Here is an 18,633-nt window from a genome sequence, read left to right as displayed (position 1 = left end):
CTTCACATTAAAAAGGTATAGTAATGGTCCACAACTATTTTCAGTTGCGGATGATAAAGGATTCAGAAAGTTTATTCATGCAGGCCCATATGACAGAGAATGTACATCTTCTTTTTGTTTTTATATTTTAATTTATATTTAATTGTGTTGTGACTTGCAGTGTTTTATGTTGTTTTACTTTAAATTTGTTTAAAAGGAAAAATCTGAAAATTTAAATAGTTAAAAGTTGAAATGTAAATAGTTGGTTTTTGTATTATATGATTTCTTTTTAACATTTTATGTGGAGTGAATAAACAAAAGTATATTTAAAGTATATTTACGGCACATACAAACCCCGAAGCACGTAGAAACTCCAAAACACGTAAAAACTCCATAGCACATACAAACTCCGAAGCAAGTACAAACCCCGAAGCACGTAAAAATTCCAAAACACGTAAAAACTTCATAGCACGTACAAACTCCGAAGCACGTACAAACCCCGAAGCACATAAAAACTCCAAAACACGTACAAACTCCATAGCACGTACAAACTCTGAAGGACGTACAAACCCTGAAGCACGTACAAACACCAAAACACGTAAAAACTCCAAAACATGTACAAACTGCATAGCACGTACAAACTCTGAAGGACGTACAAACCCTGAAGCACGTACAAACACCAAAACATGTAAAAACTCCAAAACACGTAAAAACTCCATAGCACGTACAAACTCCGAAGCACATACAAAACACAACAGAAGTGCTCCATGATGCTAGGCGCAGTGTTGAGCTTTTGTTACCTAGTGGCTACACAAGCCAGGAAGTACCAACGACTGGATTTGGTGTGTGGTAGTAACAGGTAAATGAAAAGTTTTTGAATTATTTGAATATATATGAGTGCTTGTGTATAAATACACAAACAATACACATATGCTTTTAATTGTGCAATTTAAGTGATCTAGGTAGCTCTGTTTTGGAAGTTCAGTTAACGCTAGAAATGTGTTTTGGAGTTTGTACGTGCTTTGGGATTTGTACGTGCTTTGTTTCAAGGGGCCACCGTATATATTTATATATAAGCATATACAAATAAAACCACTTTTTTTTTTACATTACTAATTCCTTTTCTGCATAATTTTATATTGTTGTTAATAATAAATTAAAGCAACAAAACAATCTGAAGAGCCGCTTGGGACCCGAAAGAGCCGGCTCTTCTTAGTGAGCCGAGCCGAAAGAGCCGGTTCTCTAAAAAGAGCTGGAAATCCCATCACTACCTCCAACTGTTGTGGAGGTCATCGATTTGTCATCACACTACTGGGTTTCAGCACCACTAGCACTAAGGAATAATGGTGACTGCTTATTTTATTGTACACTCAACCCCTCCCCTGCAGCTGAGATTTCACTGAAGATATACATGGAGAATCAGCTGAATTCAGGTCTGATTCACTGGCATTTATGGCATTAAAATTAAAATGTGCAAGCATAGTGACAAGAAGATCTCTAGAGTGAATTCAACATAACTGAATGCTGCACTTGGCAGGATATTTGAGCCACAGTTGTGAAAACTGCTAATTATTTATAGTCGTAGTCCCAAAATATATCAAACACTCTCGTGTGTGGCCAGAACATTGGTTGCGATACAGATTTGTTACTTACAATCTTAATGTCACCACCCCACAACACAAACAGGATTTAGTCAATCCAAAAGCAATCCGTGTCACGCTCGTCTTTTTACCCCTTCTGCTGTGATTATCGGGGATCCCATAATTTGAAATATTGGTTTCGTTAATGTGGTCACATGTTGTTTTACTTTTTTCTCTCACACTTCTGAATTGCTTATGTTTAAGCTCAACCTTGACATTACTGTTTGCTTTCTAATTATTTATCACCCTTTTAAAGGGGTGAATTGAAATTTTTAGAAAAAAGTGGAAATTTATGATTTTGTTTTATTTTATGTACTTGTTGGTTTTGTTTGTTTTTGTTGGTATGTAATTTTAATACAGTCATGTTGACTAGATTGAAAACCGTTACATAGCTCAATTTAGTCAAGTTTAACAGTACAGGAACTGTTGATCTCAGAAAGAACATAACCATTGATCTCAATAATTTTGTGAATAAATAGAATCATTGAGATTTTAGTTCAATGTAAAGATGTAATTGGGCTTTACATTACTTTAATAAAGACCAGAATATATATTTTAATTTTGTTTTCGTCTCAGTGGAACAGTATACAGTCTCTGATTGATAATGACAGGCAAATCATTTTTTACAGGTGCCTCCTTTCCAGGATATAAACTACAGAGAACTGCATCCTACACTGAAACTCAATGAGATCGAAACCAGTGTAAGAGTTTTGCATTCACACCCAAATGATGTGCTTTTTATTTTTTTATACAGTGCATGGTGAGAAGTATGTGAGCACTCATTTCCCCATGTTTGTATGTCCTGTAGACTAGGAACCTAATCTCAATTTTACAGTCCACAATAATCTCCAAAAGTTGATTCTGTTCATCTGGATGTAGCGTTTTTGAAAACGCTACGTCCAGATGAACAGAATCAACTTTTGGAGATTTACTTTCCTGGATGATTGAGAATGCATCAAGAAGTCCACAATAATATATTTACAATATAGTTTTCCTAGTTTTTGCATGAGGGTGAACATTGTCAGTAAAACAATAAAAAATATAATTACAGTAACCCTATTTATTAAATGTCTGAAATCAGTTGCTACTCAGTTTAGTGGTTGAAACTAGAAGAAGCAGATTAAGAGTCACATATTGCATACAAATGTGATGTTTTTGTGCTGTATATTTTTTACTGACATATACACACTGCTGTCCTGTCTTTGTTTTATATTTCCTTCCTGGTGTCTCTCAAATTCACAAAATAACCACTCCTTGTTACACAGAAGCTCTTGGGGCGATTATGTGAGCAGAACCAGATTTTGAAAGACCATGAGGCAGTTGTCCACAGACTGAGAATGAATAAGGTACACAATTTTCCTCGGAAATGTGACATTTTATTGTGAAATTCTTAAGAAACGCTTCGTATGAAATCACTGGAGTTTTTTAATAGCTACTGAACACAGCAATGTACTACTGTCATGGTAAAGGAAACCCATAAAGCCTTATTTGTCCTAACCATATTTGAAGATAATATACTTTATATATCAGAGGAAAGCAGTTTAACTCAGTACATTAGAACAACCTAGCTATTAATACAACCTTACCTTTAGTCAACACTTAATTTGTGGTGACTTCAAGCTGTATTTTGTGGTGTTGTTGTACGGGACCTCTTTACACTGAAAGTTGTTTTGTTTTTCACCACCCTGGCCTCTTTTTTCATTACAGTCAGCACGACTTTGAAACAAATGTATTTCAACTGGAGGAATGTCTCGTGCCTATGTGGATTCTGAGGGGATGCGTCGCTCTGGCAAGCTTTGAAAAAAGTGTTATCTGTTGTGTTTTAACCCAAAGCATGATTTTTTTCTAACCCTACCCAAGTAGTTTTACTCCCTGCGGTGAGGCTGAATTGTTCCAATACAACAACCCCACTAACTACAGCACAATTAATGACCACAGAGTTGAATCAACGTCTTCTGACTCTTGCGTTAAATTAGTGCACAATGTAGTGTTTCTTCTGGTCAGTTAGCATGTATCGTAGCTAATAATTTCACTCATTTATTTATGTGAAACCATTATAACCTTACATCCGAATATTTAGATGAAATGTGTATGTTCTCTTAAATAGATCAACAGGGATGTTGCAGTGCACTGTCTATTTACTAAATAAGCAGAAAAACTAATTTTCAACAAAACACTTGCTGTTACCAGGACAGCCTAGAGGAAGCACTGTTGGCTACTCATCAGGAAATGGAGATATACCATAACCAGCCTTTAATCATGGAAAAGCTGCAGTTCAAAAAGGAAACCCAGCAGAACCAGCTGATTAACATCAGAGGGGAGCTCTCCCAGGCCTCCAGTGTGAGTTCAGTAACTTGTCTGCATTTCAAAAAATGCACAGCTCCACGTGATTGTGCAATGTACATCTGCTCATTAAATGTTCTATTTGTTATATGTCTAAATCAAACAGTCTGAATATTGCTGACAGTATAAATAATACTATTTTTATTTTATTTTGTATGTCTCTCAGGCTTTAACAACTGCTTGCATGGAGTTTGAAGCATTAGAGGATGAGGCCAATGCCATCCATGGAGACCTGTGGGAGCAGCTTAATGCTGGAGGACAGGTAAAAGGTCACAATGTAATATAATACATATATTATTAATATTATTATTAATATAAAGCGCCTCGAGGCGACTTTTGTTGTGATTTGGCGCTATATAAATAAAATTGAATTGAAATTGAATTGAACAATATCATCATATCTGTAATCCCCCCCCCCCCCCCTCCTTTTTAATTAATCATTATTTTTAGGTTATTTTACAGTAAGAGATTATCTAGTCATAATTATTCAGCCAGCCACCACCATCTACTTTTTTTGATTTGTAGTAACTGTCATTTTTTCTTTATTTGTCTGTTTTGAATGATTTTTAATGATGACAACAAAACAAAAAACGAAAACAAGACAGCAGAGGTTTTGATGTGATATAAGTTAATCTAAAAATCTGATTAAATATTTTTACAGCAACTGGCTATTATAGGGTTTTTGCAACCTTAGGTCAAAGGAGGTTGGCTGGCTACATTCTGTTGATTTGTGTCAAAGTGACACTGGAAAACAATTTTAAATATTAAGCTTGTGTGAATTACATATAAGTAATTCCAGAGGCTAATTTAACAAGTTTGTCACTGTGTGGAAAAAATGAGATTAAATTGAAAAAGGCCAGATATGCAGGATATGCACATTTTGTGATTAATTTAGAACGTTTAAATTAAGCAAAGTGAGCCTGCTTTTTCTGCCAGTTTCTAATTATTAACTAAACAACGTTTTATTGACTCTCTCAATTGATAAAAATCCAGTAATATCAACACCTAAACCTAAATCTCACTTTAAAACAGAGTCCGCTGCTCACCAGTCCTACAAGCACTTGCAGCCCATTTGTTCATTGTAATTTCTGACACTGATTTCCTAATCTAATCTCTTTATGTTACCGGCCCCTCCTTTACCTTCCCTGGGTGCACCTTGTGGAACAGAGTTTAGTGGGGGAGAAGTGGTTGATAAAGATGAACAAACACAAAAAGGTGGAGCTGAAAAGCTGAGAGAGAAAAAGAAAATAGAAATAGATGCAGCAAACTCTCATATTCACTGACAGTCAGGTGTCAGGGCTGTTGCTGCACTGTCAACAGTACCAGCAACAACTAGTAACCAGCCCTCGCAATCCCAAGAAGTGCCAGAGAATGGATAATTGAATTTTCAATTTAATTCAATTTTATTTATACAGCAACAAATCACAACAACAGTGGCCTCACGGCACTTTATATTGTAAGCTAGACCCTACAATAATACATACAGAGAAAAAAACAAAAACAATCATATGACCCCCTATGAGCAAGGACTTTGGTGACAGTGGGAAGGAAAAACTCCCTTTTAACAGGAAGACACCTCCGGCAGAACCAGGCTCAGGGAGGGGCGGGGCCATCTGCTGTGACCAGTTGGGGTGAGAGAAGGAAGACCGGATAAAGACATGCTGCGGAAGAGAGACAGAGATAAATAACGAGTATGATTCAGTGCAGAGAGGTCTATTAACACATAGTGAATGAAGAACAAACACCCAATGCAGCCTACACTGATTGCAGCATAACTAAGGGAGGATTCAGGGTCACCTGGTCCAGCCCTAACTATATGCTTTAGCAAAAAGGAAAGTTTGAAGCCTAATCTTGAAAGTAGAGATAGTGTCTGTCTCCTGAATTCAAACTGGAAGCTGGTTCCACAGAAGAGGGGCCTGAAAACTGTGGGCTCTGCCTCCCATTCTACTTTTAAATACTCTAGGAACAACAAGTAGGCCTGCAGTGTGAGAGCAAAGTGCTCTAATAGGGTGATATGGTACTACAAGGTCATTAAGATAAGATGGGGCCTGATTATTTAAGACCTTGTATGTGAGGAGCACAATTTTGAATTCTGGATTAGCAGTCCCAACAACAGAGTGAGGATGAGATGGAAGAAGGTATAATTGTCATGGTCAGAAAATAGATGGTGGGATGTAATTAGAGCAGGAGATTCCAGCAAAAAGTGAACTACTTTGTCAATAAGCGACTGCTAATAGCTAAAGATTAGCTTTTAATTGTGACATGTTGCACTGTAGTGTAACTAAGGTCCCAACCCAACAACAACTGTACAAACCTGATTAAAACAGAGGGAGAGGCAGAAAATATGTGCACAGGAGGAGATTAGGGCAAAGTGGACACACAGAAGGACTGGAGTACCATGACAAGTAAGCAAGCAGTCTAAGAACAAAGTGGTAGACTATGAGGTCTTTAAGATAAGATGGGAAGCATGTATAATTTAAATAGAACATATCCTTGCACATAAGCCTGTGAACTCTGTAATTAACCTCATTGTATGAAGAGGACTCCACATTAATATGAACAAATTTGAGTATATCAGATAGATATGATTCAAACCATTGCAGCACAGTACCTTTTAATACCTGTGACATGCTCTGTAATAAAACGCAATGATCAACAGTATCTAAAGCTGCACTGAGGTCAAGTAAAACATGCACACGGTAAGTCCACTGTCAGAGGCCATAAGAAGATCATTGTGATCTTCAGTAATCATGTTTCTGCCTTTTTGAAGCTCTTCAAATAAATAGTTCCTCTGCAGATGAGCAGTTAGCTGTTTTATGACTGCTATTTCAAGAATTTTTCAGATAAAAGGATAGTTAGAGAATGTCCTTTAGTTAGCTAAGACAGTTGAGTAAAGTGATGGCTTTTTAAGTAATGGTTTAATCACTGCCACCTTAAAGGCCTGTGGTATGCAGCCCAGTAATAGGGACTGATTGAGCGCCTTTATATGATTAAAGCATTAATTTATGGTAGTATTTCTTTTAGCAGTCAGATGTTATGAATAAATAATTCTCTAACGGTTAAAAATCTTTGTGTAATGAAATTCATAAAGTTGTTACTGGTTAAGGTTAAAGGAATGCTTGGCTTAAGAGAGCTATGACTCTGAAAATAAACCTCTTATTTTCTTAAGTCAGTGACTTAGTGAGCTTTATGGAGGAGCAAACTCTTTCCAGCCTAAACGATCATCTTCTAAACTAGTGAGATGCCATTCCTCTCCAGCTCATAAAATTCGCCTTTGAGAGTTATTTTAGGGAGTCGAGCCTGATTTGAGTCTTCTTTCCGAAGAGCCATATTATCCAGAGTTGAATGCCATTGGGATGTTTCATGTCTGCTGTAGCTGACGGCGTGGAGTGGAGTGTGTGGACCCAAAGGCAGATAAATGGAGACAGAAATGGAGCAAACAAAAGGAGAGCCGTTTATTTCTGGCTGAACAAAAAAACAAACAGTCATGGGGAGACTGAGAAAAATTATCAAAACTAAACAGGGCAATGCTAAACAAAAAACACAAGATATATATCGAGAAAAGTACAAAAACCTATTATCCATTACTTCTACGTAATCTTTGTGTAATCAAAGTAAAAATATGTCATGTTATCTAATTTTTACTGCACTACAAACTTTTTAAACAACATTTAGAAAAAACAAAGAAAACAAAATGAGTATATTACAAATACTAGTGCATGCGAAGTAAGTACTCAGAATGATATTCTCTGCTATCTTAGTGGAGGTCTGCTATCATATATTTTATATATATCTAATCCTTTAATGATTCCATAACAACAGATTTTGTTTGTTTTTTCCTCTTTTTTTGTTAAAATGAAACAAAAAAAAATGCGAGCAATTTCGATGACATGTAGTTATTTTTTTCCATCCATCCATCCATCCATCTTCATCCGCTTTATCCGGGGCCGGGTCGCGGGAGCAGCAGCCTAAGCAAAGAGGCCCAGACCTCCCTCTCCCCAGCCACCTCCTCCAGCTTATCCGGGGGAACACCAATTCCACATTTTTTCCACATAACTGAAATTAATAAATGGACCTGACTGTTATTAGTATTAGGGTCTAATTTCTGCTATTTTTCCTTGTAATTTCTTTTTAGAGTGAATTAGTTCGGCGGCACATCCAAAAAGAGTTTTGGAGAGTCCAGGATGTATTAGAAGGTCTACAAAAGAACAGCTTATCCAGAGGCATAAAAACAGCCAAGGGTAGAGGTAAAAGAAACTAAACTAATCTTGAACATAATGGCCTGTGTTTCTACCTTCTATCTAATGGCCTTTTCCTGACACTTTAAGTTTGTTTCTCTTTTCAGTTGACAGTGGTGCATCAGGGTCCTTTACCACCAATAGTCCAGCAAGCCCACTGAGCTCAGTAAGCCTTACCAGTCCACTGAGCCCCTACTCCCCAGTGCCTGTTTGCCAGGCTTCTCCAACCAAGGAGTTGGGTCTGGAGGTAAGCACTTAATCCTAAATTGCATAGAAGAGGAAATTCTAAACGTCCCAAGCCATGCCTTGTGCCTAATTTCAAACCTGACAAAATGCCAAACCATGGACCCCAAAGTTATAGGGAAGCTGACCCAGTGTCTTATGCAGAACATGTAAATTATTATGGTTGTGAAAACTGAGCATACTTTTCATAGATTACTCTAGCTTTCTAGAACCTCAGGGAGTCCTTAAGGACATTAAACCCTGTAGAGGAGGAAATAGATCAAAAAGGGACTAACTAAGCTATAAACCCAGGAAAGGCCAGAGAACAGACCAGTTTTCTTGGTGTACAATGCCAATATTCTGAATATACCAATCAGCACTCAGATGCAATCCATATCCATTCTGATACTCGAGAGATTAATTAGTTAACCTTCGACGGTTGCAGAGATGAAGCCAAGCTTGTCCTCAGAAAACATGTCGTAACATGCTTACATCTGGATCATTGTTAGTTTTCCCATGATTACTGGGGTGTTTCCTAACATCGGGCTCATTCAGTAAGTGTTTAAGTAAATAGTTCATTACATCAGTGTGCATTTAAAAAAACACAGGTATGACATTTTTATTCTTAATTAATAACTTAATATACAACCTGTTTGATGAAAGGTGTTTTCATAATTTCTAAATAATGGCTTCACTATTTCTAAATTTAAGAACAAATCATTTATTTATTAGCTGTTCATAGCATCGTGTTGCCATGCTATAGCTGTCCTGGCTGCCATGTTTTTTTGCAATGTTCTGTGGAGGTCTGAAGTGGTGCCTTTAAAATGGGAGATTGGGGTATTTGTTCCCATATTTAAGAAAGAGGACAAGAGATTATGTTCCAATTATAGGGGGATCACAGTGGGAAAGTCTATGCCAGGACTGGAGAGGGGAGTCCATCTGTTTGTTGAACCTTAGATTCAGGAGGAACAAAGCAGTTTCGTTCCTTGTCTTAGAACTCCTCTTTATCCACTCAAGGATATTCAAGGATGCACGTGAGTTTGCCCAACCAGTCTAAATGTCCAGCTTTGTCCAGCCACTGGTAGGATGTCAGCCACTTCCTCTGTCTGTCGGTGGTACATACTGTGCAGGGGCCTGTCCTTCCATGATGGTTCCTCCTCTTTCTTGGGTTTCTGCTGCCTAAGATATTCACTGAGCACACAGTCAGTTGTGGCTGTCTTTTTGATGTACTCAAGGATTTTTGTTGTCTCATCGTGGACTGTGGTACTGACACTCACCAGTCCCTGGCCTCCTTCCTTCCACTTAGCATACAGCCTCAGGGTGCTGGACTTGGAGTGAAACCCTCCAAGCATGGTCAGGAGCATCCTGGTCTTGATGTCAGGATCTTGTTCTTACCATTCAGCTGACTCTTCAAGACTTGCCTGACCTTCTGCAGGTACTTGGTGTTTGCATCTTTCCTAACGGGCTCCTCGTTGTTCCCATTTGCCTGTGGGATTCCCAGGTACCAGGTTCTCCAATCCGAACAACATTCCGATGTCATTGCTGTATATCCTGGTGGTGTGGATCAGTGAATCGGCATACAGCTTGATGTCATCCATGTAGAGGAGGTGGCTAACAACTGCTCAACTCCGTAGTCAGTATCCGTAGCCAGTCTTGTCAATGATTTCACTGAGGGGGTTCAGGCCTATGCAGAACAGCAGTGAGGACAGAGCATCTCCTTGGTAGATCCCGCACTTGATGCTGACTTGTGCTATGGACTTAAAGTTGACCTCTAGTGTTGTACGCCACATCCCCATTGAGTTCCTGATGAAGGATCTTGGGGTCCTGTTGATCTTGTATAGGTCTAGGCATTCCAGGATACAGTTGTGGGGCATTAAGTCATAGGCCATCTTGTAATCAATCCAGGTAGTGCACACGTTAGTCAGCCTCATCTTGCAGTCTGGTGTGACTGGTCTGTCTCCCAGTAGCTGGTGTTTTGCGCCTCTGGTATTCTTGCCAATCCCTTTCTGTGCCCCGCTCATGTATGGAGCCATAGACCTGTTCATCTTAGCCACTATGATGACTGTCAGGTGGTACTGAGGCAGGTTATTGGCCGGATGGGACCGGTCCCTTCTGGGGATCAGGATTGCCTGGCCTTCAGTTAGCCATTCTGGGTGTCTCTCATCGACAAGCAGCTGGTTCATTTGTGCTGCCAGACGCTTGTGGAGTGCAGTCAGCTTCTTCATCCATTAGGTGTGAACCATGTCGGGGCCTGGTGCTGTCCAACTCTTCATACTGGAGACCCTTTCTTGGATGTCTGCCACTGTGATGGTTACTGGACCCTGTTCATGGAGGTTCCTGTGGTCTGCTTCTAGATCCACTAGCCACTGAGCATTGCTGTTATGAGTTGCATCCTTCTCATATATGTTCTTTCAGTATTTTCCAGTCTCCAGCTTTGTTGGTGCTGTTCTCATATTGTTCTCATACTGTTCCCCTGCCACTGAGAGTACACTTTGGATGGTTCTGCAGAGAACAGCTGGTTCATTCTCCTGCTTTCTATTTCTCTGGTGTACCTTGTCAAGTGGCTGGCCAAGGCTGTGAATCTTTGCTTGGCAGTTTCCAAGGCCTCCAGTATGGACAGCTTGCTGTACGTCTTAGGCACCTTCTCCATTGCACCTCTCTGCAGCTCTGATACTTGATCCCCCTGACATGTTGTCCAGGCTCCCCCTTGCCATAACATTTGTTTTGTACCTTGTCAATCTCTAGCTGTGAGAGCAGTTCCTTCTTCTGAATGTTGAAATACTGAGCTCCTAGCTGTTTCGATATCAACAGCGCCCTATTTTCTTCTCTTTCCCACTTATGCCATATTGTTCCAGTAGCCCACTTCTCATCAAGGTGTCCTGGTTTCTCAACACCTGACGTGCACCTTGTTTTGTGTGTGTGTGTGTGTGTGTGTGTGTGTGTGTGTGTGTGTGTGTGTGTGTGTGTGTGTGTGTGTGTGTGTGTACAAAACACTGGGTCAAGGACAATGACAAATATTCAGGCTTGAATTCCAGAGTCCCTGTCAATAAAATAAAGAACAAAGTCTAAGCCAAATTATTTTAGATTAATTTCAAATTGTTTCCTAATTATTTTAGTATCAACATCAACTTCAACTGAACAACTAAAGTTCTGAACAACTTAAGAAGAGGTAAATAAGAAGAAGAGATAAAGTATTTCAAAAAATCCTGTCCTATCCAAATTGTGATCTGAATGCATTATGGTGCCAAACACATTTTGCTATTGCACGAACAGCTAGAGTGTCTATGGGTCCATCCTCTTCATGTGAATCTTTAATCTATTTATTTATTCATTTTAATTTGTTTTATTTCAGCTATTACATTGTATGATGATGTGTACAGCAAGACAGGCAAGAGAAATAAACAAAAATAAAACCAACCAAAAAGGAGGAGGTGGGGATAGAATAAAGGGATAGAATACAAATAGAAATACAAAGGGGTGACAAGTCTAAGATATTAGATGTTAAGATAAGAAGGGAAGAGTGCATGATCAGTGCTTTTTACCACACTGTTCTACTTGAGGTATGGTTAAGATGTAGTTTTGCACTCTATACCCTTAATATTCTTGTAAACAATCAAGCCTGTTTCAAACCTCACAATTGCTGTGCAGCCCTACCGTATAATGTTTTAGTTTAAATTTGACAGGTATACGGCTCTTACTTGGCTGGCCAGTGTTAGGTTTATGGTCAACACTTAAGACCATCTTTAGATCAATACTTTAGATTAACATTAGTTTGTGAAAAGACGATGCCTTGAACTTTCATATTACTTGATTCCACATTAATATGGAGCTTGCAAAGAAAAGCGTCTGGACTTTGTGACTGTTTGGTCTCTCCAATGTAGAGGTCTGGGCCTCTACATTGGAGAGACCAAACAGCCACTTCACAGGCGCATGGCACAACACAGAAGAGCCACCTCCACAGGACAAGACTCAGCAGTCCATCTGCATCTTAAGGACAAAGGTCACTCTTTCGAGGATGCCAATGTTCACATTTTGGACAGAGAGGACAGATGGTTTGAAAGAGGAGTGAAAGAAGCCATCTATGTCCACTGTGAGCGACCATCTTTGAACAGAGGCGGGGGTTTACGACACCAACTCTCTGCCATCTATAATCCAGTTTTGAGATCCCTTCCCAGACGCCTTAACGCCCACTCACATCCTGGGCCATCTGACCTCAGGAATTCGCATGATAAGGTGGGGCCAGGTTTCACAATGAACTCACCCGAAACTCTGGCTGATTGTGACCCACACCCAGTTTCACACCTTGGCTCAAGCAATTAGAGGATCATCAGGGGGTCCTTTTGTCCCTCTGTGGGGGGAAACTCCCACTAGGTTTATATCTGGGACTCTCCACCATTTGACCTTAGAACTGAAGAAGCTTCTCGGATGAGAGGTGAAACGTCTTCAAGTAACTTAAAGAAGTCCAGACGCTTTTCTTTGCAAGCTCCTTTGACTACGATGACCTGGATGACTGAGAACCTTCACAGACATTAATATGCGTAAATAATTATTTTCATATGTTGAATTAAGTCTGTCTTAATGCTTCTTAGAGTTTAGCTATTATAAGGTGTGATCAGTGTTTCAGCAACCAGCTGGGGATTTTCATCCAACTCTTTAACTAACTAGACTGAAACTCAATCAATACATTTCTGCTTTGCAATTTGACTGGCTTATTGTCACTTATCCTGATATGCAGCACTCTCTCTTCCTCCTATCCTATGTTAACTTCCTTCTTCACTCCCTACTGCCCTTATGGTGATCAAGGAAAGTGTTCCCCCTAGGCCTCCCCTTCCCAAATCCTATTACCCATTGGATCCCTCCTATACCTTTCCTCCCTCCATCCCTCCCCTGCCTTTTGACAGCACGACCTGGCCACACAGCTTCGGCATCGATGTTGATTACCTTGGTGGTGAAGATTCTGACTTCAGAAAGGTAATTGGGTATTTCTGCTGGTATACTCTCTTTCATTAGAGAAAGAAATAAAATGTGAACCAACCTTGGTGCATCACATTTGTTGAAGTCATGTGTACTTGAAGAGGACATTTTGATCAGCACTGTCACTTCAGTTGGCAGCTGGTCAGCTGTACAGTAAAGGTATAGTACTGTTAAAGAATGGGTTACTGCAATTCCTTTAAAATAAGAAGACTTTTTCAACCATAGTGTGATTGCATCATTGGGGATTCTTCAGGTGTACCAGCTGTTTCTTCCATTACAAGGCATTATCTAATGCATTCTTGAGTTTTTTGAACAGTATTAGAATCGTTCACTACCTTCAGGTTCAGTGCTGACAAAATAAAAACATCTCTGCATTCCAGCCCAAGTTTGGAGAATCGAACAATATCAGTGATGTTCAGGAGCAGGCCCAGGACAGGCAGTCCACCATGAATAAAGGTACAACAGTTTAATATCAAGATTTAAAAATGGCAATAACAATGACAACAATAACTTGGGTATGCAGAACCCAGAGATACATTCTTTAAGGCGCTTATAATAGCAAGTTAAAGATAAAAATTCAGTATTCTGTCTTTTGACGTCTGATTGCATGAATTAATCAAGTGACACTTTAAAGACTGACTCATAGTGTTATGTTTGAGAATACAAACATGTTTTTTTTGGCCTGTACTTATAAGTGTATTTATTTTTTCACATGCACAGTTGGCATTGTTCCTCCTAGAACCAAATCCCCCACTGATGAATCACAGAGGAACTTTACTGAAGTTCATCGCCGTAACAGCAGAGTGCTTAATGGAGTCTCCAGGGTATGTCAACCCACTCTGGTTAGGAGAGAAAAAATATAAGCCTTAATAAACAACAAACAATAATAAACAATGAACAGGTCAGTGGAACTGAGAAACATGTGAAATGGGTCATATTCACAACATTAGACATGAATGCACATAAGAGGTTGTAATGTGGGTTGTACTCAGTGGTTGAGAGGAGCAGTGGAAACACTTAGCAGGACAGTCAGAAAAACTCATGACCACACTGGCACTGGGAATTCCACAGTGCTTGTATTTTAATGCACACTCAACCTTACAAAGACCCATTGAACAGCTACTAATTATCATACATGAAGCACAGTGTTCCTACAACCCGTTGCAAAAAGTTAAAGAGGTCCGAGTCCATAAACTCACTTGCAAGCAAGTGGATCTCATACTCCAAAGTGGGCAGTGGTGCATACTTATGACATCTCTAACCCTTACATTGTCTTAAAGAGACACCACACCACTTCAACTGTTACAAGGTTGATATTCATTTTAGCGCTGTCAGCGTTAATCTCGTTAAAATGACGTTAATGCCATAACCGCCATAACCACAAATCTCCACCGCGTTAATGCGGTTATGGCGTTAACGTCATTTTAACGAGATTATCACTGACAGCATTAATTTATTTATAATCCATTTTATTATATTTTTATATGAGAGAAATTATCTCTAAAAATAAGCCTGTTCTCTGTCATAGGAGCGCCCAAAAAGTGCTGCTTTTCCCACAGAAATTAAGATGAAGATGAGTGTGGAGGAACAAAATGAGCGACTTCGTCGCAACCAGTGCAGTTCTATGAGGGACAAAAGGAGAAGCCTAAACCTGTCAGGAGGCCAGTCTCCAGCCAATTACAAAGTGGTATGAGCAAGCTAATGGTGATCCTTGTCATGTATTTAATTGTAGTATTGTCACAGTGAGCTGGTAAAGTAAAAAATGAATCATGTATGTGTTTATTTTTCAGATGATAGTCATAGCTGCAGTACATGTGTGAAAGAACTTTCACACATGTACTGCAGCTTGAAATTTTTCTCAATATCACACATTTCCCAGATTTCCCAAATTGTTGCTGTCATACCTGCCTACCCCAGTACAAAGCTTTGTAATTTCCATGTGAGCCCATCTGAGAAAGTTGTGGTCTAGCAAATTCACTTGGGTACAATAGCTAGACATAACCCATGTAAACACCAAGTAGTTACAACTTATCTGAAATGGACCTTCTCCTGTTGTGTGAATGTGATTCTCCAACACCGTCAGTTCATGTGTAAAAATGACAGAATGATAGAGATCACTTTACACTGATCACACTGGGGTGGCTGTAGCTCAGAAGGTAGAGAAGGTCATCTGCTAATTGGAAGGTTGGTTGGTCGATTCCTGCCTGCTCCAGTCTGTATGCTAAATTTTCCAAGATACTAACCCCAAGTTGCTCTCCAGTGCGTCCATTGGAGTATGAATGTGTGTGAATGCTAGATAGAAAGCACTTGCATAGAAAAAGTGCTTGTGGGAACGAGGCAAATTCTGTAAAGTGCTTTGAGCACTTAGATATGGTAGGAAAGTAAAAACCAGTCCATGTACCATGCGTATTGTCCACCTGTTTGCATTTCTGGTACTTCCAGGTGGGTAAGATAATCCACTGAAAAACATTGCCAATATTTACAAATATAAAACCAGTGATTGAGATAGGCCAAAGTTGTATGACTAGGGTATACGCATTTTAGCTAGCTGATGATTTGATTGTATCTGCCTGTGTGTCCTATCTAGTTTGTGTTTGTATTCACAGGTCCGTAGGCGGCTGACAGCTCATGAGATTGACATCAAAGACTTAGAGAAGGCAGTTCGAGGACAGGGGCAAGAGTCACCAGAGGAAGAAATTGCTCGTCTGAGACGTTTACAGATTGAACCAGAGCATTACAACATCAGCAAAGAGGTGAAATAAGTTGAATCATTTATTAACTTTGTGGCTATTTTAAGGCAGGTATGTTCACAATAGAATCATAATAGCTTACCTTTGTGTCCAAAATCATAAAAGACAAAGATAAAAGAGATTTTTTTCTTTCTTGTTATAAAAGATGGCTCCTGACAAGGTTCTGATCCCTGAACGCTACCTGGATGTGGAGAATAACACTCTCTTGAGCCCAGAGGAGCAGAAGGAGAAGCAGAAGAAGCTAGAACGAATCAAGACCCTTATTGCCAAATCAAAGTACAGTTTTAACTTCCTTTAAATTTCTAGCAAAAGTCTGTTTATTTAAAGCTGTACACATTTTAAATTTGTAACATCTTTTACCTCTTCATTTATAATAAAAGGAGATGATTATGGGCAGAAATCTGTGCCATCAGAAACTGAATTTGAATAAGTTCAATTTGAATTTGAATTGCTCAGATTGAATCTGAATTGTAACTTGAATAAATGCTTTTGAAAACTGAATTTGAATTAGTCTAAATTGAAATTGAATTTATATTTTGAAAATGAATTGATTTGCTTTGAAACTGAATTTTATCCTTTAAAAATTCAGCTCTCGAATAATTTCAGTTTCACTTCTCACCATTCAGTTTCAGTTCTACAATTCAATTTCAGTTCCAAAATTCAGTTTTTTGGAACTTACATCCGGTTCCGGTTCAAGCACAGATTAATAGAACTACGTTTTACTAGCGGACCGAAAGTGTTACTGACGGGAATCTACAGCATGTTGAGCTGAATTAAGACTTCAGAAGTCATTCGTCATGTCGAATGACCAGCGGATAAACTCTCAGGTTGGTAATAAATGTATTACATGTATAAGAACAAGCGTCATGTTAACAAATGATAGCCGTAAGGTAACTTTTGTGCTTATTGTAGCTGTTAGCTAAAAACGTTAATTTAGCGTAGTTTGCCCTGAATTCAGCTTTGACAAACAAATATGATCGACTGTTTCTAGTAGAATTCCAAAGTTGTCATCTTGTACCCTCTCAGAGTACCCCCTCTGTATGCTTGCAGAGACCCCTACAGTAGGGAAACATGCAAAACAGTGTCCAAACCTTTGTATTTTAGCTTTATTTATGTCTTGCACAGCATCCCAACTCTGTAGCTAACTTGATAACTTTAGCTAAAGTGAATAGTTAGTCTAATTCATTAGTGCAGCATTACTGGATCACCTCTGTTTGAAGTGATATACAACTATCACTGTGTTTAACTACCATAATAATTCTTAGGGTACTGAATGCATGCTTAATTTGATTTTTTTTTTTTTTTTTTTTAAAGCATACTGCTCCATTAATATGTTTGACAGGCTGAAGTTGTCGGGTCACCTCCTAAATCGACCATCTTTTACAGGTGTTTTGTGCCAGAAATGGAGTGTCCACTGAAGACTGAAGATACTGAATCTCTACGCCTTGCCATTGATCCGTATTGTGCCTTCATCTAGACAAGAGACATTAACTTAACCACTCTCATATGCTCTGTGCCTACACCACCTTCCCTGACAGTTGTAGCTTGGCTCATCTGAGGGTGAAATTATAAGAATGTGTTATTTTGCAAAGTGCTCTCTCGGGTTCCTAAATAAAATATGGCATTGAGGTCATTTCTTTTGAATTAATCCCTTCTTCTGAAATATAAGAATGTCTCCTGGTTTTAATGGCACTTTGGATTTCTTTAATTTCTGTTCCACTTCCAAACCCAAATAGATCCTGACAAGCTGACACAGTAACATGGAAGAGGGAAAGACGTTGGAAAGGACTACTACAAATAAACCTAATGCCTAACAATGAAAAGTGTAAAATAAGAACAATAATAATAATAAAGATAAAAGATGAAGTAACAAGTTTTTTGTTTATTCCAAATGATCATCCAGATGTCTGTGACATGTGATGACAAACACCATAATGGAAGGCCTTAGTCATCACATGCTTAAACTCATCATATATTTTTGCATATGCTGAACAGGCAGTCAGACATGCTGTAACTGTGTGGTAGAAAACAGCATGAACACCATACGGCAGGTGTCTCAAACTCCAGTCCTCGAGGGCATGGAAAAGTTGCATGACACCGGCCCTCGAGGACTGGAGTTTGAGACCCCTGTCATACGGAATATGACAGGTGTGGTTGAACTGCATGAAGACTCTGAAGTTTCTCTTCTCTTCTGGCAGGACAAGAATGTGGCCTTGTCCTGAGATCCACTGTAAGGATGTACTTAGAGTAGAACTGGACTGTCACCGGCCTCAGGCTCTTCACCCTTTTTAAAAGACAAAGCAGTCATTTAGATAAAATATTAGATATTGTTTACCTGTAAATGCACAAAGAGAATTTAGAAATGTAATTATTGTCAAGAGTGAACAAGCACTGATAGTGTAATCTACAGCTGTGGCCAAACGTTTAGAGAATGAGAAGTGTTGTTTGCTTATTTACAAAGTTTGCCGTTTCAGTGATAGTTGTATA

At 39.1% G+C, this 18,633-nt stretch overlaps 1 protein-coding gene across 16 annotated transcripts in view; it reads left to right on the top strand.

Moving 5' to 3' along the window:
• Nucleotides 1–18,633, top strand: part of plekha6 (pleckstrin homology domain containing, family A member 6) — a 70,058-nt gene that overhangs the window by 29,733 nt on the left and 21,692 nt on the right. For 9 of the 16 annotated variants that reach the window (XR_013909354.1, XM_080302181.1, XM_080302182.1 and 6 more), the window contains 12 exons: nucleotides 2,249–2,320; nucleotides 2,885–2,965; nucleotides 3,810–3,959; nucleotides 4,129–4,224; nucleotides 8,098–8,209; nucleotides 8,308–8,447; nucleotides 13,226–13,393; nucleotides 13,777–13,852; nucleotides 14,117–14,220; nucleotides 14,925–15,083; nucleotides 16,003–16,149; nucleotides 16,292–16,422. Coding sequence is in view for 14 of the 16 variants with exons in the window: in XM_080302181.1 (XP_080158307.1) it covers nucleotides 2,249–2,320; nucleotides 2,885–2,965; nucleotides 3,810–3,959; nucleotides 4,129–4,224; nucleotides 8,098–8,209; nucleotides 8,308–8,447; nucleotides 13,226–13,393; nucleotides 13,777–13,852; nucleotides 14,117–14,220; nucleotides 14,925–15,083; nucleotides 16,003–16,149; nucleotides 16,292–16,422 (1,436 nt within the window). In the remaining 2 variants the exon portion in view is untranslated. Of the gene's footprint in view, nucleotides 1–2,248; nucleotides 2,321–2,884; nucleotides 2,966–3,809; nucleotides 3,960–4,128; nucleotides 4,225–8,097; nucleotides 8,210–8,307; nucleotides 8,448–13,225; nucleotides 13,394–13,776; nucleotides 13,853–14,116; nucleotides 14,221–14,924; nucleotides 15,084–16,002; nucleotides 16,150–16,291; nucleotides 16,423–16,772; nucleotides 16,974–17,532; nucleotides 18,017–18,633 lie in introns of those variants that run through there. The other 7 variants (XM_080302170.1, XM_080302174.1, XM_080302172.1 and 4 more) reach the window with 4 other exon arrangements.

The sequence above is a fragment of the Astatotilapia calliptera genome, chromosome 5 (genome assembly GCF_964374335.1).
Source record: "Astatotilapia calliptera chromosome 5, fAstCal68.1, whole genome shotgun sequence".
NCBI lineage: Eukaryota > Metazoa > Chordata > Actinopteri > Cichliformes > Cichlidae > Astatotilapia > Astatotilapia calliptera.
This window is presented reverse-complemented; position numbering and strand designations above follow the sequence as displayed.